Source organism: Loxodonta africana, chromosome 19 (assembly GCF_030014295.1).
Source record: "Loxodonta africana isolate mLoxAfr1 chromosome 19, mLoxAfr1.hap2, whole genome shotgun sequence".
In the NCBI taxonomy this organism is placed as follows: Eukaryota; Metazoa; Chordata; class Mammalia; order Proboscidea; family Elephantidae; genus Loxodonta; species Loxodonta africana.
Window position 1 is genome coordinate 57,850,708 of NC_087360.1, and position 23,459 is coordinate 57,874,166.

Genomic DNA, 23,459 nt, shown 5'->3' on the forward strand with positions numbered 1-23,459 from the left:
TTTTATGATTACACAATCCGTTGTGTTGATATTCAATAATTTCTCTTGCCACAATGTAAAGTCTTTCTCTTCTCTTTTCTTTGATAACGTACTCTCTAGCACCCCAGCCAGAAGTCTTGAATTGAATTACTCTGTTTTAAGGTATTTTTACTCGTTATTTGTGATTGTAGTATCAGTATTTTATTTTACTGTCTTTACAGAGGACTGGTTGTTATTTAATACCTTTTTTTCTTAACAGCCTGTGGGGGAAAACATGTATACCAGAACTAAATAAAAGAGATTGAATGATTTTATAGTATATTGTGTGGGAAAAGGCCACAAAGTCAGAATTTTAAAACAAGACTTTTAAGAACTACTTTGCAGAAAAATAGGAGAGTGCTTCCAGACAGGGGTGAGGAAAGCCCTATGCTAACTTCTTAACACATTCCTTTTTTAAAATAATTTATTTCATTTTTCTTATTGTTGTTGAGAATATACTCAGCAAAACATATACCAATTCAACAGTTTCTACATGTACAATTTAGTGGCATTGATTACATTCTTTGAGTTGTGCAACAATTTTCAACCTCCTTTTCTGAATCATTGCTCTCCCATTAACATAAATTCACTGCTCCATAAGGAAAGGTTCATATCTAATCTTTTGAGTTGCTGTTGCCAATTTGATCCCTTATAGGTGGATCTTAAAAGAGCATAATCTTCAAGGCAGACATTCTTTACTAGTTAAACTAAAACATTGTTTAGTTTCAAGAAGACTTCAGGGAATATTTTTGGTTTAAGACTTAAAGATTATCAGGGTAACAGTTTTGAGGGGTCATCCAGCCTCCATGGCTCCAGAAAATCTGGATTCCATGAGAATTTGAAAATTTGTACTGTATTTCCCCCATTTGATCAGAATTCCTCAATAGAAGCTTTGATCAAAACTTTCAGTAATGGTAGTGGGGCACCATCCAGTTCTTCTGGTCTCATGACAAAGGAGGCAGTTGTTCATGGTGTGGCTACATATTCCATATTCTCTGTCTATTCCTGACTCTACTTCTTCCTCTGTTGCTCCAGGAGAATAGAGACCAATTGTTGTGCCTTGGATGGCTGCTTGCAAGTTTTTAAGACCCCAGGCACTACACAACAAACTAGGAGGTAGAACAAAAGCACTAAACCCTTAATACATTCTTCTTACTTGAGTATGCTTCAGACCTCCCAACCCACCCTTCCAGAAGCTGTTTAATGATCTATAAGACAGGAGGGTCTTGTACTCACAAGTAAACAAATTAATGACATACATTTTAAAAGAAGGAAAATAAGCATAAAACAGGGATGTAAAACAGGGATGATGGTAGTGCCTAAGATAATCTTAACAATTTTTCTCTTTTTTCTTTCTATTTCTCCTCTTGCAGCCTAAACTGGGACCATCTCAGAGCATTCTGGTGGGCATATCTAATTCTACAACAAGCCAGGCTGCCCTGCCCTAGGGTGGGTAACGCTGCCTGGGTGTGCCACAATCCACCTCAATAGATATAGTGCTGCTTTAGGCTAGTTTTCCCAAACCTCAAGATTATGTCCACAAGGAGCAAAGAAATGCATGGTTTTTATTTTTGCTATTATTTTATTGGCATACTGAAAAGAAAATCTTAGTACAAAGAAGTAGCACATGTCAGATTAAACATAAATGGTAGTCTCCATGGCTGTTCATTAAATGATTTATTTTTAACACATAGTAGTAGGTGCGACAGAGAAAGAATTATGACACAACCATAAGGCCCATCCTAGCATAAAAGTATTACTCTTTGAAAATTATAGTGTTCCAATGTAGCTGGTTAGAAACCACCTTTAAAGGGACCAAGGTCATTGGTGAGAGCCATTATGACTTTGCTGTGTTCTTTTATGGCAACAGGCTAAAAGAAAAACCAAACCCACTGCCTCAAGTCGATTCTGACTCATAGCAACCCTATAGGACAGAGTAGAACCACCCAATAGAGTTTCCAAGGAGCAACAGACTAGATCACTAAATTTATCACTGGATACAATGGAGAGAACAGGTTGTCATCACCTTAATCCAGGAATTAATCTTAACACTAATGATGAGACAACAAACAGTATGTTTCCTGATACAATGCAATGTGAACTACATATCATCATCTATGGTGTATTTCTGCCAAAAATATTAAACTAGAGTTACATTTAAGATTACAATTCTAATTTCCAGTTTACATGAAATATAGGAAACAGGAACAAGTAAAATAATACCACAAGGAAGCAACCAGACAAATCCAAAAATTGGGACATTCTTGGGGAAAACTGATCTAGTTACTTCAGCAAGTCAGTGACAAGAAGAGATTAAAACAGATTGAAGAGACATAACAAAATGGTTCCAGGTTGAAGACAAGCTAACTATATTTAGACCAGCTAAACATAAAGTGTATTTATGAGACAGTTATAGAAAATTGAATATAGAATGATTAATTTTGCTAAGCCTGATAATGTTATTTTGGAAATTCTGTAATGTTTAAGGAAATATTTTTTAAGGTACATACTGAAAATTATATATGTGTGTGTATAGAAACTAAACTCTTTGTGGCAGAGTTGATTCCAACTCAGTGATCCTATAACACAGAGTAGAACTGCCCCAGAGGGTTTCCAAAGAGTGGCTGGTAGATTCGAACTGCTGACATTTTGGTTAGCAGCCCAACGCTTAACCACTGTGGCACCAGGGCTCCATATGTATGTATACAAGTATATATATATATATATGTATATATATATACATATATATATATATACACACCCAGTGCCGTCCACACACACATATGTACATATATATGTACATGTGTATGTATACACACATATATATGTACATATGTCTATATATTATAGCTGGAAATGTGAGGTGGGGCTGATCAACAGTACAATTTTGTCCCCATTTTAGACAAACAACCCAAACCCAAGTTTCTGGTTTTTGGTTTAATTAATTAATAAGTATTAATTAAGTCTTGACTATGTACTCATCTCAATTAGATGCTGTTGTGAATATAATAGAGGATTAAGATAATCAGAGAACAATGTAGTATAGACTGAAAACTCCACAAACTTTCAGAGACAGGGATCTCAGTGAGAGCCATGCTCAGTGAAGGCTTCAGGAGGAGGTGGGGTATGAGCTGAAGGCTGAGAACAATTTAGGAAAGCTGTCTGTGTATCTGTGTGTGCACACACACGTGCTTGCATGCTCATGTGTGATGGCAAGTTGTGTGGGTCTCCCAGCTTCCACTTGTTGGAATTAGCTGGCAAGTTTTGCCCACAGAAGATTTTTCTTGCTCTACATTTGAAATTAAAATTTCCTTGCTTTAAAGCTATCTTTTGTAGTTACTTCCTTAGGGATATTGTGATATATAAATATTTATCATTTTCCACTTTTTAACTCCTTATCATCCTCTTCCACCTTAGCGGCAATGTGGCTTAAGCTGTGCCACACATACAAATGCTCGCTCTTTGATATATCTGTGACTGGTCTGAAATAGGCTTGCTGTGGAAAATATTTCAGGTCAGTATTTTTCAAAATTTAAAACTGAATTCAAATCTAAACTTTTTTTTTAAAGATTAATATTGTTACCCACTTAACAAACTAATGGGTTAAGTAAAGCTAAATAATGAGATAAAGTCAAAATTATTCTCAATAAAAAGAAGGAGAACAGTGATCTGGCCTCCGATTCTACAATCACATCAGAGAGTTAAGATGTGGAAATTCTTGATTTTCATTACAATGTATTTCCACAGATTCTGTCTGAATGTGATGATAAAGCAGATTACATTTTCCTAAAGGAACAAATTTATAATTGGAAGTTGTGTGGTTTTTTTTTAAATTATAAAAGCTCCAGTATAACTCTCCAAAGTATGAGATTTTAGAACTGGGGGAACTTCAATGGTCATGAGTCATAATCTATTATTTTTTGTTGTCATTATTGCTATCTAATAAAGTTGGACCCCAAGTGTGCAGAGTAGAACTACTCCATAGGGTTTTCAAGGCTGTGACCTTTTGGAAGAACATCACCAGGCCCTGTCTTCAGAGGCGCCTCTGGGTAGGTTTGAATTGCCAACCTTTTGGCTAGTAGTAGAGCACTGGTCCATACTGATAGCACTTCACCATTCTGTGTCTCTTTAAAAAATCCAGAAAATGTGCATAAAAGTAATGGACATATGGATCATACAAAATGCTCATATGTTCTACAGCTTGTTTGTATAGTATATAAAAATACAATTCTATGGTGTAATAAATGTTACCTATTGAAAACAAGTACAGTGACCATATTAAATATTGTTTAAACATTGAAATAACTATAACTGTGATTTTTTTTTTTTTTTTTTAGGGATTTAGAATTGCTTTTGAGGATGATTGAATTATACAAATTTCTCTAAAAAGAGCAGTCCAGGCTATTTGAACAAAAATTCTGTTATTTCTGTTTAGTATGGGTCCATGCTTGTTCTAAGAATAAAGCAGATCTGGACATTTTGCAGGTCTGGGAAAGAGAACCCTACAAGGGAGACTGAAGATGCAGGAGGCAGGGGGAGTGGTAATTAAAGTATTGACATCCAGGAGGGGGACAAAGGGAAGGAGAGACTAGCTATGAAAAGGAAAAGGTCTGGTTGGGATGAAGGAGACGAAGAGAGTCTGATTGGAAGCAGGAAAAGCAGCTAGGAGGCTACTATAATTATCCAGGAGACTGTAAACAGCCAGGTGGGCAGAATCCCATTAAAGTGGATGCAATCCTTCTGCCAAGTCTAACAACACACGTTAATCACCTACCTTTAAGCCACACTTCACTAATTATTTATGTCCAATAAATCAGTAACCCTCTTCCCAACAGCATCACCTTTCCAGTCCCATCAGTCTGCAAAGTCAAGATTATTTAGAGTCTTTAAAATAGGTCCACAATCTTCTCATGGTACGGCACCACCTTTGGTGATTCTCAGTGTTCCAGTTGCCATGTCCAATTGGACAAGTCTGTAGGGATTGAGGGTTCCTGGGTGGTACAAATGGTTCATGTGCTCATTTGCTAACCAAAACATTGGTGGTTCGAGTCCAACCATAGGCACCTCAAAAGAAAGCCTTGGTGATCTACTTCCAAAAAATCAGCCATTGAAAACCCTGTGGAGCACAGTTCTACTCTGACACACACGAGGTCATCATGAATCAGAACTGACTCAACAGCAACTGGCATAGGGATTGAAATTTAGAAAAGATTTCTAGTACAGAATGGCTGATTGAAGAGCTATGTTCCCTCTCCCCACAAGTCTTACTGACATTCCAGAAGAAATGTAAGATAAAAATGAATTCATAACATCAACGGAAAGTTGGCGAGACGCCTTCATAGACCAGATCAATGGAAAGGTCTGAAATTTGTAGGGCAGATGAGATCAAATTTCTGGTAAAATCTAAGAGAGCAGTGAAATCTGTGGTCCCATACAAGAAAAATGAGACTGCCAAAGAGATTATTTTTTTTTCCTAGTAAAACCCCAGAAAAATCCTAAAATTACAGACAGTGGGGACATGAAGAGGAGTTGGTGGAGTTATCAGTGAGTAATCAAGTGAAAGACCAAGGAGAGCTGCAACAGTGCTCTGTTTCCACAGTGATTTTGTAGTCTCTTCCACTAATGTGGTCATTCTAACACCTAAGATACTAGAGAGGGCATTGGAGACAGAGAATTAGGGCGCAAGATTACTTAGGGCTACCAGGAAGGAAGGAGAGCCCCTGAGTGTACAAGATGAGCTTCTCACACACCTGCAAGGAAGGAGCCCGAGAAGATTCTGCTTTGTTTAAACCCAACTCACTCTAATGCCAACTATTAATTAACTGTGGGCAAACCCACATTTATTCAGGTTTCTCCCATCAAGAGATGTTTCATTTCCTTGAGGCTACGCAGTCAGGTTCTTGGAATAAGCACATGCATTTGGATTCTGTGTACAGGCTAGATGCATGCGAGGTCTAAGGTATAATTTTGTGTTGATGGTTTGTCTTTCAAATTGCTCTGGAGACTTGTTCTTCGTGGTAACTATGCAGCCACATCTTCAAAGCAGGAGTAAAAATCAGGACGGAGCCTGTAACTGACACTATCAGAAAGAGCCACAGGAAAATTCGGTCAAGAACTTGAGCGACGAATTTCCAGTCTTGTACTACCTGCAAAAGAGTAAAGGGGGCCATCAATTCACGGTGTTGGGCAACTCTTCTGAAATCATTTGGAGGGATTTAAAAAGAATAATATTCATATTTATGGCACTTAAGTTTTGAAAATACACCTAACCTGTCACCTGCAACATAGGCTGGTGCCTTCTCGTGACTTCAGTAATGGTACCCAAGAAAATAGCCTCATAAGTCCAGTTTATAAGAACACTTTAATCAATACTAAAGAAGCAAAATAAAAACAACGGAGTTGTTTATGCATTTGTTAATGTTACTGATTAAAGTTCAAACTAGGAAAAGCCTGATTTTAAACAAATAAAAAGCCAGTATATCTTAATGTGATGCTTTCTCATGTACAAATGAAATCAGCCACAAATTTAAAAATTAAGTATTATTGTGGCCAAGTGTCACAGGTCTTCTACTTCACATGTGGGTATGCTGTTAAATAACTGTAGAATGAATGATGGACACTGCAGAGGAGGAGAACTGACCAGGAGATAACAGGAATTGACAAGGGAGGAAAGGAACCAAAGTCCCCTTAGTTAGGAAGAGTTGAGGGAGATTAAGAAACAAACCTCCAAGAGTGGGGTCAGAGTAGGAGCTAGCTACAAGGCTAGGGAGGTCTTCAAGAGAGAGGTGTGTTTTCATCCTTCAAGAGAAAATAAAAATAAAAAAAAACGAACCATTGAGTCTATTCTGACTCATAGCCACCCTATATAGGACAGCACAGAACTGCCCCCTAGGGTTTCCAAGGCTGTAATCTTTACAGAAGCTGACTGCCAAATCTTTCTCCCGTGGAGCAGCTGGAGGGTTCAAATGGCCCACCTTTCAGTTAGCAGCCGAGTGCTTAACCACTGTACCACCAGGGCTCCTTTAAGCGAAAATAAATGTTCCAATTTTGTTCTATGGGGTTTTTTTAAAAGATGGAACAGAACAGGAGGCTGCCATTGTAGAGGGAGCTTGAAGCAGAGGTTGCGACAGCAGGAAGCCGCTGCTGAAGGACTTGAACGCATTGTGTGCACAGAGCGATTTAGAAATAAAAGCTTGGAGACAATGCAAAGAAGACAGATTAAAATGTTAAAAGTGTTACCTTTAAATTGTGGGATTGTTAGTGATTTTAATCTTTTTATTTACACTTCTCTGCATTTTCCAAATGCTCTATACTGATGTTATTTTTATAATTTTAAAAAATTTATTTAAATCTTTGTGTTAGAACTTTTAAAAGATGTAAAGAAAGAAAGAAAAAAGAAACAAAACAAAAAACCCTTAAGAATTGCTGAAATGCTGGCTCTATAGCAGCGATCTCTTCTCTAGTGCTTTTTTCTTTTCTTTTCTTGGTTGAAAAAATGACAAATTTTAAGAAAGAGGATATGCCTGTGCAAAGAAGAGAAAGTGTAGAATATTTCATTAAAAAAAGAACACTCTTTCATAAGTCTGTTTATGGGAACAGGTTCTTGACACAAATTCACAGATTTTAGAGGAAAATAAGTGAACCCTAAATAATACACAGTTCTATTGGTCTACAGGAAACCCTGGTGACATAGTGGTTAAGAGCTACGGCTGCTAACCAAAAGGTTGGCAGTTCAAATCCACCAGGCGCTCCTCGGAAACTCTCTGGGGCAGTTCTACTCTGTCCTGTAGGGTCGCTATGAGTTGGAATCAACACAACGGCGACAGGTTTGGTTTTGGTATTGGTCTATTGTATAATTTCTTTTAAGCAACAGACTAGTTTTTCAGTTTTCTTTATAATGAATATTTGTATGTCAGATAATATTTTCATTCCACTTGGAAGGCCCATTTATAGGAAGAATCAAAATACAGATGAGAAAAAGAAGGGTGAGAATCAACATTTATTGATTGCTCATATAATCACAAGGCGAGGCTCATATGCCTGGGCAGATAACCTGTTGCTCTCTGGCAATCATGTAGCAGGTATACAAAAACCAAACCAAACAAAACCTGTTGCCGTCGAGTCAATTCCGACTCATAACCACCCTATAGGACACAGTAGAACTGCCCCATAAGGTTTTCAAGGAGCACCTGGTGGATTCAAACTGTCAACCTTTTGGTTAACAGCCTAGCTCTTCACCACTGCGCTGCTAGCGTTTCGCCTGGGCAGAAAGTGCATGTTTTATATTTTATGTCATTTATTCCTCACAATAACCCATTTAGGTAGGTTTCAGAAAACTGAAGCTCAGGAAGGTCTCAACTTGTCTCCAGTCAGACATGGTAGGGGGTTGGATGTGAGCTCAGGACAGTTCTAGTCTGAAATCTACATTCTTCCCATAATTTTTTTTTTTAATCTGTAAACTGAATTACTACACTTTTCCTCTCCCCAAAATATCTGATGTGACACTCTACTTTCATATTAATTAATGAACCTGGTTCTTTTTGATTCTCTAATTTCTTAATAAATATCATCTAATGAAAAACCTACCATTTCATGAAAACTGAGAGATAAATTAGTAGAGACCAGGAAAACCAAGCACCACACATCTGTGAGTTTGTCATTCTATGGTGGCTTGCAAGTTGCTGTGATGCTGGAAGCTATGCTACCAATAATTCAAATACCAGCAGGGTCACTCATCTTGGACAAGTGTCAGCAGAGCTTCCAGACTAAGAGAGGAAGAAGGACCTTGTGATCTACTTCTAAAAAAATTGGCCAATGAAAAGCTTATGAATAGCAGTGAACATTGTCTGATATATCAGTGCCAGAAGGTGAGCCTCTCGGGTTGGATGGTAATCAGAATATGACTGAGGAAGAGCTTAAAGTAGAGTAGGACCTTAATGACTTGGACCGAGTCAAGCTTTCCGGACCTTCATTTGCTGATGTGGTACGACTCAAAATGAGAAGAAATAGCTGCAAATAGCCATTAATAACAGAATGTGGAATGTACGAAGTATGAATCTAGCAAAATTGGAAGATATCAAAAATGAAACGGAACTCATAAAGATTGATATCCTAGGCATTAGTGAGCTGAAATGGACTGGTATTGGCTATTTTGAATTGGACAATCATATGGTTTACTATGCTGAGAATGACAAATTGAAGACGAATGTGGTATTGTGTTTATTGTCAAAAAGAACATTTCAAGATTATCCTGAAGTACAATGCTGTCAGTGTTAGGATAACATTCATATGCTTACAAGGAAGACCAATTAATATGATTATTATTCAAATTTACGTACCAACCACTAATGCCAAAGATGAATAAATAGAAGATTTTACCAACTTCTGTAGTCTGAAATTGATCAAAACGTGTACTCAAGATACATTGATAATTAGTGGTGATTGGAATGCAAAAATTGAAAAGAAAGGATTGGAGTTAGAAAACACTGGCCTCAGTGATAGAAACGACTCTGGAGATCACATGATAGAATTTTGCAAGACCAACAACTTATTCATCGCAAATGCCTTTTTAAACAATCTGAGTGGCGACTGTAATTGTAGAACCTATTGGATGGAATACACAGGAATCAAATCGACTACATCTGTGGAAAGAGAAGATGGAGAAATTCAAAGTCATCAGTCAGAACAAGGCCAGGGGCCGGCTGGGGAACAGAGCATCAGTTGCTCATATGCAAGTTCAAGTTAAAGCTGAAGAAAATTAAAACAAGTCCATGAGAGGCAAAGCATGACCTTGAGTACATCTCACCTGAATTTAAAGACCATCTCAAAAACAGATTTGATGAATTAAACACCAATGACTGAAAACCAGACAAGTTGTGGATGACATCAAGGACATCATACATGAAGAAACTAAAAGGTCATTAAAAAGACAGGAAATAAGGAAGAGACGAAAATGGATGTCAGAGGAGACTCTGAAACTTGCTCTTGAACATCTAGCAGCTACAGCAAATGGAAGAAATAATGAAGTAAAAGAGCTGAATAGAAGATTTCAAAGGGTAGCTCAAAAAGACAAAGTAAAGTATTATAATGAAATGTGCAAAGACCTGGAGTTAGAAAACCCAAAAGGAAGAACACGCTCAGCATTTCTCAAGAACTGAAGAAAAAGTTCATGCTCTGAGTTGTAATATTGAAGGACTCTGTGGGCAAAATACTGAACGACGCAGGCAGTATCAAAAGAAGATGGAAGGAAAACACAGAGTCACTATACCAAAAAGAATTGGTTGACCTGCAACCATTTCAGGAGGTAGCATATGATCAAGAACGAATGGTATTGAAGGAAGAGGTCCAAGCTGCACTGAAGGCATTGGTGAAAAACAAGGCTCCAGGAATTTGCAGAATACCAATTGACATGTTTCAACAAACGGAGGCAGACCTGGAAGTGCTCACTCGTCTATGCCAGGAAATTTGGAAGACATCTCCCTGGCCAACCTACCAGAAGAGATTCATATTTGCGCCCATTCCAAAGAAAGGTGATCCAACAGAATGTGGAAATTATCAAACAATATCATTAATATCACATGCAAGTAAAATTTTGCTGAAGATAATTAAAAAACTGTTGCAGCAATACATGGACAGGGAACTGCCAGAAATTCAAGTCAGATTCAGAAGAGGACGTAAAATGAAGATCATGGCTAAAGTCAGATGGATCTTGGCAGAAAACAGAGAATACCAGAAGGATGTTTACCTGTGTTTTATTGACTAAGCAAAGGCATTCAACTGTGTGGATCATAACAAATTATGGGTAACATTGCAAAGAATGGGAATTCCAGAACACTTAATTGTGCTCATGAGGAACCTGTACTTAGACCAAGACGCAGTCTTTCAAACAAAAGGAGATACAGTGTGGTTTAAAATCAGGAAAGATGTGTTTAAGATTGTGTCTTTGCACAATACTTATGCAGTCTTTATGCTGAGCAAATAATCCGAGAAGCTGGACTATATGAAGAAGAATGCAACATCAGGACACAACATCAGACACAACCTTGCTTGCTGAAGGTGAAGAGGACTTGAAGAACTTATTGATGAAGATCAAAGACTACAGCCTTCACTATGGATTACACGTTAACATAAATAAAACAAAAATCTTCACAATTGTACTAATAAGAAACATCATGATAAACGTAGAAAATATTGAAGTTGTCGAGATTTCATTTTACTTGGATCCACAGTAAATGCCCATGGAAGCAGCAGTCGAGAAATCAAACAACATATTGCATTGAGCGAATTTGCTGCAAAAGACCTCATTAAGGTGTTAAAAAGCAAAGATGTCACTTTGAGGACTAAGGTGTGCCTGATCAAAGCCATCGTGTTTTTAATCATCCATACGCATGTGAAACCTGGACAATGAATAAAGAAGATTGAAGAATTGACTCCTTTGAAGTATGGTGTTGGAGAAGAATATTGAATATACCATGGACTTCCAGAAGAATAAACAAATCTATCTTGGAAGAAGTATAGCCAGGGTGCCCCTTGGAAACAAAGATGGCGGTATTTCATCTCAGGTACTTTGGACTTGTGATCAGAAGGGACTAGTCCCTGGAGAAGGACATCATGCTTGGTAGAGGGTCAGAGAAAGAAGAAGACCCTCAACTAGATGGATTGACACAATGGTGCAGCAGTGGGTTCAAACACAGCAATGATTGTAAGGATGGCGCAACACCAGGCAGTGTTTCATTCTGTTGTGGGTAGGGTCTCTCTGAGTTGTAACCGATTTGATGGCATCTAACAACAATGAGGATAACCAACTTAAAGAGTTTAATTGAATTATTTAAAATAGAACTGAGGCTCTTATTAATTTCCCATAATTTTTTCTTAAAAAAAAAAAAGGATTGAGGCTACTTATTAGCTGTGGTGTCACTAGGGTTGGTGTTGTCACCCAGTGTAGTAATTCATTGTGTCACCTCTCCTATGCTAACTACCACAATCCATTTAACCCATTGCCATCGATTGTAGCTAAAACACCAGAAAATTTGACAAAATCAGTGAGTATAAAAACATGGCTGCAACAAAAACAACGCACGGTTGTAGTGGGTGCAGCAAAACCACGTAATTTGAAGCATCGTTGTAATTGGGTAATACCGACAGCTCTAACTGGAGCACGTTACCAAACAAAAATCCAAACCGTTGCCCTAGAGTTTTAGCCTTGTAGGTATATTGATACACGTAAGCTGAGCCTGGACTCCCGGTGGCGCAGTGGCTGAGAGCTCGGCTGTTAACCAAAAGGTCAGCAATCAAATCCACCAATGGCTCCTTGGAAACCCTATGGGGCAGTTCTCTGACCTGTACAGTCACTATGAGTCGGAACTGACTTGCGATGGTAATGGATTTTGTTCTGGGGTTTAAGCTGAGCTTACAAAAATTTTGTTTGTTGTTATAACTAACTATAGGAATATTTTTTTTATAAAAAATAATAAATTTTTGCTGAAACACTGCACAAAAATTTTATAGACAGTCATTTCGGTGCCACCCCCTCTGACAGTGTCACCTGGTGAGATCTGCACTCCCTGCAGCCCTTTAGTGAAAAACCAAAAAAAAAAAAAAAAAAACGAAGCCAGTTGTTGAGTAGATTCTGACTCATAGTGACCCTATAAAACAGAACAGAACAGCCCCATAGAGTTTCCAAGGAGCAGCTGGTGGATTCGAACTGCGGACCTTTTGCTTAGCAGCCAATCTCTTAACTGCTGTGCCACCAGGGCTCCAAGTGAGGCCACTGCTTATAAGGAATAGTGCTTATTCTACAATTGCTTCACTTTTGCTTACTTTTTTTGTGAACTTCCTAAAAATTCATACTAAAATCTCTATAAGAGAACTTGTTTTAAATTTTTTATGTGTAAACTGGTTGCCAGGTAGCCCTGGTGGCAAAGTGGTTAAGCTCTAGGCTGCTAACTAAAAGGTCGGTGTTTCGAACCCACCAGCTGCTCTGCAGGAGAAAGTTGCAGCTATCTGCTTCCACAAAGATTTCAGCCTTGGGAACCCTATGGGGTAGCTTTACTCCATCCTATGGGTTTGCTGGAAACCCTGGTGGTGTAGTGGTTAAGTGCTATGGCTGCTAACCAAAGGGTTGGCAGTTCAAATCCACCAGGCACTCCTTGGAAACTCTATGGGGCAGTTCTACCCTGTCCTATAGAGTTGCTATGAGTCGGAGTCAACTCGATGGCACTGGGTTTGGTTTGGTTTGGATAAGTTTGCTATGAGTCAGAATCAACTCAAAGGCACACAACATTGCCGTGGAATGGATTCATGGCAACCCCAAGTGTTAGAGTAAACCTGAGCTCCATAGGTGTTTTGGTTGTAATCTTTACAGAAGCCAATCGTCAGGTCTTTCTTCAGCGGTGCTGCTGCATGGGTTCAAATCACCAAACTTTTTGATTAGTAACAGAGTACCAACCTTTTGTGCTACCGAGGGACCCTTATACGTGTCAAGTAGACAGCTAATAATGTCACATTTTAAGCAATGACAGAATTTTGTTGTAAACAGTTGTTACAATATTAATCTTCTACACATCACAATGGCACCATTATCATGAATGCTAGTTTACTCACCTGGCTGATAAAATGCTCTTTCTTCACATGCTTTGAAATGTATCGAATGGAATCCGCGGCCTTTTCCAAGGAAGCAACCAGAATTTTTTCTCCATCACTCATTTGTTTCTGTTTCTTTTTTTCTGGAACTCTAGCTTTCACTACTGGTTTACTCTCATCTTTGTCTGGGAAAGAGTAGCGATCTACATGGTCCTTCATGCAAAGTAATTTAGGGAGTTGTTGAAGAAATAGCCTCTTAACCCAGGGGGCCATGGGATGGTACGTTGAGGAAGATCTGTGGTGAACATTAATTACAAAGACAGTGACAATGATTGACAGGGTAACAAAAATCATAATGAACAAGAGGTATTCTCCAATGAGAGGAATGACTTTTGAAGAAGATGGGATTATTTCTTCAATAACTAAAAGAAAAACTGTCAGGGAAACCAAAACAGATGTTGATAATGACAGCTTTTCACCTTCATCAGAAGGTAAATAGAACACGAGAACCGTTAGGAAAGACAGCCCCAGGCAAGGGATTATCAGAAAGAGGGTGTAAAACAAAGGCAGGCGTCTCAGGACAAAAGAATAAGTGATGAATGGATATGAATATAAGCCCTCTCTTCTGTTTCCCTTCATCCCTTTTGCATTTAATATTTCCCATTCTCCATTATCAAAGAAGTCTTTTCTGTCAACATTCTCATTTATCAAAATGAGGTCAACCATGGTACCATCGTAAGTCCAGGATCCAAACTTCATGGAACAGTTCTGTCTGTCAAATGGGAAAAATGTGACATCCATGGTGCACGAGCTTTTATAACTGGCAGGAGGGGTCCAAACGACAGTTCCATTATGCTTCACGATGACTTTTGTCATGAGGGAGCCTTCAAAGCATCCATCAGCACTGTAATTAAAGTAGTTTCACTTTAGTAGTTAGTTAGCATATTTTAGTGTTGTTTTTTTAACCCACTACTGTACTATTTGGAAACCCCGGTGGCGTAGTGGTTAAGTGCTACTGCAGCTAACCAAAAGTTCCGCAGTTGGAACCCACCAGGCGCTCCTTGGAAACTCTACGGGGGCAGCTCTACTCTGTCCTCTAGGGTCACTATGAGTTGGAATCGACTTGACAGCAACGTTTTTTTTGTTTTGTTTTGTTTTCCATACTACTTGTATTGCATTACTTTCCTACCACAGTAGTGTCAAACGATATTTTTTAAAGAAACAATGCAATAAGAAATACGATACAGAAGTACGAGAAAGGTATTTAAAGTTGTACATTTCACTTAATTATTTTGTCAAAATAAGGCTTTTCTATTCCAAGCCCTATTTTGACCAGAGTACTTCCCTCTGTAATACTTACTTTTCAAAGAGAACGATGTCAGGAAGCCAGAGAGATTCTGATGGAACTTTAATTGAATGAATCCCGCCATATTCATCAGGATTCCAGCATAATTTGTGGTCTGTCCATTCCTGTATGAAATTAGTATACTGTAATTTTATTCTGAAAATTCAATGTATTAGACTTTGGGCTCTGACGATTTCTGTTAATTTACTGATCCAGTGTTTTACAGCCTTCAGTACAGATTACATCTTGACATAAAGAAAACAAAAATCCTCACAACTGGACCAATGAGCAACACCATGATAAAAGGAGAAAATATTGAAGATGTAAAGGAGCTTATTTTACTTGGATCCACAATCAATGCCCATGGAAGCAACAGTCAAGAAATCAAAGGACGTATTGCACTGGCAAATTTGCTGCAAAAGACCTCTTTAACATGTTAAAAAGCAAAGATGTCACCTTGAGGATTAAGGTGCGTCTGACCCAAGCCATGGTATTTTTGATCGCTTCATATGCATGTAAAAGCTGGATAATGAATGAAGAAGACCAAAGAAGAATTGATGCCTTTGAATTTTGGGTTGGCAAAGAATATTGAATATACCATGGACTGCCAGAAGTAAAGCCATTACGCTACTTAAAACCAGGGATGGTGAGACTTCATCTCATGTACTTTGGACACGTTAACAGGAGGGACCAGGCCCTGGGGAAAGACACCATGCTTGGTAAAGTAAAGGGTCAGCAAAAAGAGGAAGACCCTCAACAACATGGGCTGACACAGTGGCTGCAACGATGGGCTTAAACATAATAACGATTGTGAGGATGGCACAGTACTAGGTAGTGTTTCATTCTGTTATGCATGAGCATGCTATGAGTCAGAACTGACTTGGGGGCACCTAACAACAGCAACAATGGGTACCAGACAATTGTGAACATCACTGAAGTGGCTTGGACAAGCATCCATCCAGTATGTTAATATGAAACTTTCAGTATCCTCGGACTAGGATGACATTAGAACTTTTATTCAACGGAAAAAAAAAAATTCCAAAACTTTCCTTTTAAACTCTAATCTGTATATGGCAAATGTCCTGTTACCTAATTCCTTACCACGATAATAATGATAATAATAAAACTACCCACCATAATCTCTACTCTATCCTGTAGGGTTGCTATGAGTCGGAATCGACTCGACGGCACTAGGTCGGGTACCCACCATGATGGAGCCCTGGTGGTGTAATAGTTAAGCGCTCAGCTACTAATCGGAAGATCAGCGGTTCTAAGCCACCAGCAGCTGTTTGGGAGAAAAGACCTGTCGATTTGCTTTTGCTTCTGTGAAAATTACAACCTAGGAAGCCCTATGGCACAGTTTTACTCTGTCATATACAGTCGCTATGAGTGGGAATTGATTCGAGCGCACAAAAGAAAACCGTGCACCATAAAATATTGTTTTAAATGCGAATTTTAAATGTTTGCTATTTTAAAATACCCCAATTTTTAAAACTAACATAACTAAAAAAAAAAAAATCCCACTACCATGGAGTCAATTCCAACTCACAGCAACCCTGTAGGACAGAGTAGAGCTGCCCCATAGGTTTTCCAAGGCTGTAAATCTTCATGGAAGCAGACTGCCGAAATCTTTCTCCCTCGAAGAGGCTGGTGGGTTTGCACTGCTGACCTTTTGGTAAGCAGCTGAGCACTTAATCACTGTGCCACCAGGACTCCTTAAAACTGAGTATATTGCAGTAATAAATACTATCAGAAATAAAGTCAATTATGAATTTTATTTTGTGAGCTCCCAATTACAGATTTAGATTATATTCCTGATATTACTAGCCCCCAGGTGCTTACATATTTTTCCTCATGATAGAATAAGATGTTTAAGCATGTTTTACTGAGGCTGATGGATCCAGGTTAGCAAACCTGACCAGTAATTGATTGGATTACAAAGACCAAAAGGACGATGTATAGATGACCCAATGAACAGCAAAAGCGGACCTTACTAAAAAGACTTCAGATCCAGAATCTTACGAAATCTGACCTGAAAATTAAATTCTTGTATCCCACTGTCCCTCATGTGAATGGTTGAGTAATGATATAAGATAATGGGAAATTTACATTTCAGAGAGTTAGGAGGGTGTGCTCAGTGTGAGGCTTCCTGGAGTCTGTGATGCCAACCTTGCCATTAAAAAAATCAGGAGTCAGCAGATGGCTGACTTCTACAGATGGTAAAATACTGAAATATGCATGATGCCTGGAAAGTGATGGAAGCAGAGTCCAGATGAGACATTGTTTGTCTTAGACAACATTTGTGAGTGATCCTTGAAAAAGAAATTTAGAAAGGTATGGGCCTTTAAAAAGATAAAATCTAAAGCATAAAAAATTGCTTGACTATGGGTAATCACGCATATGAGAATGGACAGTTTAAGAGCCCAAAACAATAAAGTATTTACCATGTTTACTTGGCACTCATAGGTGTCTCCCTTTTTCTTCCTCTCCTGCCCATTTGGAGGAGCAAATATAACTCTCCTCCAGGAATAATTTGTCTCCTGCTAAGGAGACTCTGGAAACCCTGGTGGAGTAGTGGTTACATGCTATGGCTGCTAACCAAAGGGTCGAATCTGCTAGGCGCTCCTTGGAACTCTATGGGGCATTTCTACTCTGTCTTATAGGGTCGCTATGAGTTGGGAACTCAAAGTTGTGTTATTGTTGATAGGTGCTGTTCAGGCAGTTCCAACTCACAACAACCACCTATGTACAATGGAGTGCAACACTGCCCAGTCCTGTGCCATTCTCACCATCTTTGCTGTGCTTGAGTCCATTGTTGCAGCCACTGTGTCAATCCACCTCCTTGAGGGTCCTCCTCTCTTTTGCTGACCCTCTACTTTATCAAGCATGGTGTCCTTCTCCAGGGGTTGGTCCCTCCTGATAACATGTCCAACTCATAGGGTCACTATGAGTTGGAATTTACTCAATGGCAATGGGTTTGGTTTTATTTATTTATTTTTGATAACATGTCTAAAGTAAGTGAGATGAAGTCTCACCATGTTTGCTTCTAAGGACGATTCTGGTTGTACTTCTTCCAAGACAGATCTGATCGTTCTTCTGGCAGTCCATGGTATATTCAATATTCTTCAGCAACCCATAATTCAAAGGCATCAATTCTTCTTCGGTCTTCCTCATTCATTATCCAGCTTTTGCACGCATATGAGGCTTGGGTCAGGAACTCTAGTAGCATTTTTTTACTTCTGTTTCCCTTCCACTTTATCCATTTTCTACATTTTACTTAGAATAAAATTCACTGTATTGTGTACAGTTCCATATGAGAACAGTCATATAACCACTACCATCATCAAGATACAGAACAGCTTCATCACCTCCTAAAATTCCCCCATACTGTCTGGTTGTAGTCAATCCCTCACATCCCTCACCCCTGGCAACCACTGATCTCTTTTCTTTTCCTGCAATTTTCCCGTTCCAGAATGTCTCATAAATGGACCACATGTAGCCTTTTGATTCTGACTTATTTTACTTAGCATAATGCATTTTGGGTTTTCTATGTTTTTGTGTGTATTAGTAGCTTGTTCATTTTTATTATTGAGTAGTATTCCATGTATGTATGTACCACAACTTATATTATCCATTCATCAGTTAGGGCATTAGGGTCGTTTCTGGTTTTTGACGAGTAGGCATAAAGACACTATAAACATCTTGTACAGGTTTTTGGGTGAATATAAATTCTCATTTCTCTTGGGTAAATATGTAGAAGTGGGATGGTACAATGTAAGCGTATGTTTAGCTTCATAAGAAACTGGCAAACTTTTTCTCAAAGTGGTTGTATCATTTCTCATTCCCAATAGCAATGTATGAGAGCCCCAGTTGCTTTGTATCTTCTCCAGCACTTGGTATTGTCATATTTTTTATTTTAACTATTATAATAGGTGTAAAATGGTATCTCCTTGTGGTTTTGATATGCATTTCCCTAATTCCTATTAATGCTGAGCATCTTTTCATATGCTTATTTGCCATCCATATGTCTTATTTGATGAAGTGTCTATTAAATATTTTACATATTTTTTAGTTGGGTTGTTTGTTTTTTTATTACTGAGCTTTTAGAGTTCTACTAACCAAAAGGTCAGCAGTTAGAATCCACCAGCAGCTCCTTGGAAACCCTATGGGATAGTTCTACTCTGTCCTATAGGATCGCTCTGAGTCAGAATTGACTCGACAGCAATGGGTTATGTATTTCTGATACCTGCCCTTTGTCAAATATTCTACTTGAAAATATTTTCTACCAGTCTGTGCTGTGTCATTTTGTTCTGGTAACAGTGTCTTTCACAAGGCAAAAGTTTTAAATTTTGATGAAGTCCAATTTGTCAATACTATCTTTTATGGATTGTGCTATTGGTGTCATATCTAAGAAATCATTGCTTGACCCAAGGTCACAAAGATTTTCTCCTATGCTTTCTTCTACAAATTTCATAGCTTTAGGTTTTACATTTAGGTCTATGATCCATTTTGAGTTAATTTTTTATTAAGTTGCAAGGTATGGGTTGAGGTTCTTTTTTTTTTAATATATAGATCTCCAGTTATACCATATGCATGTGGGTCTATTTCTGGGCTCTCTATTCTGTTCCATTAATCTGTGTGTCTTTCCTTTCATCAATATCACACTGTCTTAATTACTATAGCTTCTTGGTAAGTTTTGACATCAGGTAATGTGAGTCCTTCAACTTTGTTCTTCTTTTTCAAAAGTGTTTTGACGCTTCTATTTTCTTTGCCTTTTCATATATTTTTAAATCAGCTTGTTGATATCTACCAACAAATCCTGCTGAGATTTTGATTATGATTGGTCCGAGGTTATACATGAGTTTGGGAAGAATTGATATTAATATTGAGTCTTCCAACACAGTAATATCATGTATCCCTCCATTTATTCAGATCTTCTTTCATTTTTTTAATCAGTGTTTTGTAGTTTTCAGCTTACAAATTCTGCATTTGTTTACATAGATTTATACCTAAGTATTTCATGTTTTTTGTGTGTGTGTGTGTGCTTTGTAAATGGTAGTTATATTTTTATTTTTAATTTTCCAATTGTTCATTGCAAATACATAAATATAAATTTGATTTTTGTATATTGACTCCTTATCCTGTGACTTTGCCTAGTGCATGTTGTTGTAGGAGCTTTTTTATAAAAATTCTACATAGACAACTGTGTCTTCTGTAAATAAAGAGTTTCATTTCTTCCTTTCTGATTTGTGTCCCTTTTATTGGTTTTCCTTGCTTTAACTCACTGGCTAGGACCTCCAGTATAATGTTAAATAGGAGCAGTTGGGGTGAATAGCTTTGCCTTGTTCCTGGTCTTTGGCAGAAAGCATTTAGTTGTTCACCGTTAAGCATGATGTTAGCTGTTGGTTTTTATAAGTGTCCTATTCATTGTTTGTTGATTTTATTTGTTTATTACTTATTTTATCGTGAATGGATGCTGAGCTTTGTCAAATGCCTTTTCATCATCTATTGAGATGATCGTATGATTTTTCTTGTTTGGTGTTTAATATAATGAATCACATTGATTTTCCAATGTTGAACCAGCCTTGCATTCTTGAGGTCAGCCCCACGTGGTTGTAATGTATTAGAGTTTTCTTATGGAAGAAAAAAATAGGTAGACCTCTGTCTTCTGGAGAATTAGGATTTATTGGCAAGGAGGGATGCTGCTCTGATGCTTTTCCTGACGCTGATGTTGTTTGAATTCAAATCAAAATACAGTTGAGATTTCCTGAGAAAAGGTGGAGGCAAAGAAATAGCATGTGTGTAACTTTTGCTTTTGCTACTGAAGTATTTTGTAAAAATCGTTTCTTTGCGGGACTGAAAATATATCCTAATAGTTCACCAAATGTCTGAGATACTTCTGGGCTAACTATAAGAAAGAAAAACAACTCACACATTTCCCTCTTTGCAGTGTGAAATGCTTTTGCCTTAGCATTGGGGAATATTCATGTGGTTATTTAAATAAAACCACGAAATACTTAAAAAAAATTTTTTACTATTTTTGCAACTATAGTGGTGACCCTGATAATAATAATAAAATTTGTCTTTATTGAGTGTCAGTGATGTGCTAGGCACTGTACTAAGTGCTTTATATTTATTAATGCTAATTTCTCAATAACCTGCAAAAACCGCATTGTCATTGAGTTGATTCTGGCTCACAGGAACCCTATAGGGTAGGGTAGAATTGCCTGATAGGGTTTCTAAAGCTGTAATCTTTACAGAAGCAGGCTGCCTCATCTTTCTCCCATGAAACGACTAGTGGGTTTCAACTGCTGACCTTTCAGTTAGTAGCCAAGTGCTTAACCACTGCTCCACCAGAGCTCCTAAATAACTTGGCAAACTACCTATTATTAGTACTATATTGGAGTGACACAACTGTGGCTCAGAGAGATTTAGTACCTTGCCCAAGATCACACAGCTAGTCAGTAGGGAAAATAGGATCCAGAGCTATTGAATATGGCAGGGTAGTCTGCGCAGTCACAACTCCAGGAGGTACTATTCACGTTGACTATGAAGTGAAGGACACGCCCCAGAAGTGTGCAGCCTGGTGGCCTTGATGTCATTCAAGCTGAGGTCTGTCTGAAACCAGATCCTCTCCACACTACTTTAGAGTGAAAACACTTGAGGCCTAAAATTCTTCAGAATCTCAATTCCTTTGACCAACCTTTCTATAGGTCTGCTCTCGTAGTTATTTCTGGTGCTGATGTCTATAAAGCTTATTGACTGTGTACGCAGGCTACAACAGACACCTATTCCATCTCCCCTCTGTTAAAGAAGACAAAAAACAGAACAAAACCTGTTTGGCCTTCATGTAAAATATCTGTTAAAGGATGGGGAGATTGTACAAACAAGCATGCTTCACCGTGGCTGTGTTTGGTGATGGACAATGGGAGGAAAGTTGTAGGATGGTGATGAATTGTAATAACAGGTGCCTCAGTAGATCCACTCAGGCTAGGGTTAACTGGGTTAGTAAAAAGGACAGGCGCTGTGTCTGCTGCCTCAAGTTTACCCGCCCTTCTGTTTAGGGAAACCCTGGTGGCATAGTGGTTAAGAGCTACGGCTGCTAACCAAAAGGTCAGCAGTTGGAATCCACCAGTCTCTCCTTGGAAACCCTATGGGGCAGTTCTGCTCTGTCCTATAGGGTCACTATGAGTTGGAATTGATTCGACAGCAGTGGGTTTGGTTTTGGTTTTCTCCTGTTTAGAGCACCTCAGGTTCCTTCTGGAGGACCACCTTTCTCCGCTCTTAACCCACCAGCTTTGGGTGGAGCTGTCTCTATGTCCTGCTCCAGGAGTGGGCCTGTATCTCAGACCTGCCCTCCATCATTTTCAGGGATGGGCACAAAACCAAAAGCAGGCCATTTTCATTCCTGTTGGACTTGAACATGGGAAGCATTTTGAGGATTGGGTTGATGTAGCCACCCTGCTGTCATCAGAGGAAGCCCTGGATGAGAACGGAGCCAACCCAGAGGACAAGGAACCCGGAGACACTCCGTGAGATCACTGGGTCCTGGAAATATTGCTTGAGTTCCTGGGTTGAGCTGGAAGTGAAGCAAGCCCTACCCCTGGACTTTTCAGATTGTGAAAGCCGATACATTCTCTTCTGGCTTATATCAGTTTGGGTTGGATTATATGTCATTTGCAACTAAAAGGAGCCCTGGTAGAGCAATGGCTAAAGAGCATGGCTGCTAACCAAAAGGTTAGCTGTCTGAATCTACCAGCTAGCTGCTCCTTGGAAACCCTATGAGGCAGTTCTACTCTGTCCTAAAGAGTCACTGTGAGTCACAACTGACTTGACGGCGATGGATTTGGTTTTGGCTTTTGCAAATAAAAAGTTCTTGGTTGAACCTGAGGGGAATCCAAGCAGATCTCTACCAAGCAGACTGCTGCAGGCACACAGCCAAGAAGCCCCAGAGACAACAAGACTCGGCTCCAGAGCTGCACTTTTCCCCTCCAGGTCCGTCTCTAAAAAATAATGTTACCCAGCACAGCTAAGAAGTTCAATGTCAGAATTCTCCATTTGGAACATCAGGGCTGCTGCGAGCTACATTGCCTGCTTCTTGAACCCCAGTTTCTTACTTCTAGAGCCAGAGCCAGTGTTGACCGAAGCTCAGCCCTACCCTGCAAAGAAGAAACCCAAAAAGAAGATAACCAAAAAAAAAGAAGATAACCAAAATTTAGGGCTTCTGCTTCTTTCAACAAACATGCAAGACTTTCACTAAGAACTGAACAGAGAAAGGTAATCAAAACAAAGTCCCTGTGACTATGTACTCCTTGCCTAGGGCTGACTCAGACCACAAACAAGTGAACTAACAGATATAATAATACATAATAAATAATAACCACACCCTGTGATCATTGGTATGAAGGAGAAACAACTTGGGTAAAATGGTAGAGAACTGTGGAGCGACAAGGAAGGTATCTCTGAGATGACATTTAAGCTGAGACATCAGAGGTAGTCAGGGTGTCAGATGGTG

At 38.8% G+C, this 23,459-nt stretch overlaps 1 protein-coding gene across 1 annotated transcript in view; it reads right to left on the minus strand.

Moving 5' to 3' along the window:
• Window positions 1-5,882: 5,882 nt before the first annotated feature.
• Window positions 5,883-23,459, minus strand: part of CHRNB3 (cholinergic receptor nicotinic beta 3 subunit) — a 37,920-nt gene continuing 20,343 nt past the window's right edge. The window contains exons 4-6 of the mRNA XM_010592546.3: window positions 14,960-15,069; window positions 13,621-14,503; window positions 5,883-6,164 (exon numbers count right to left, since the gene is read on the minus strand). Coding sequence (XP_010590848.2) covers window positions 6,006-6,164; window positions 13,621-14,503; window positions 14,960-15,069 — 1,152 coding nt within the window. The 3' untranslated portion in view covers window positions 5,883-6,005. The remainder of the gene's footprint in view (window positions 6,165-13,620; window positions 14,504-14,959; window positions 15,070-23,459) is intronic.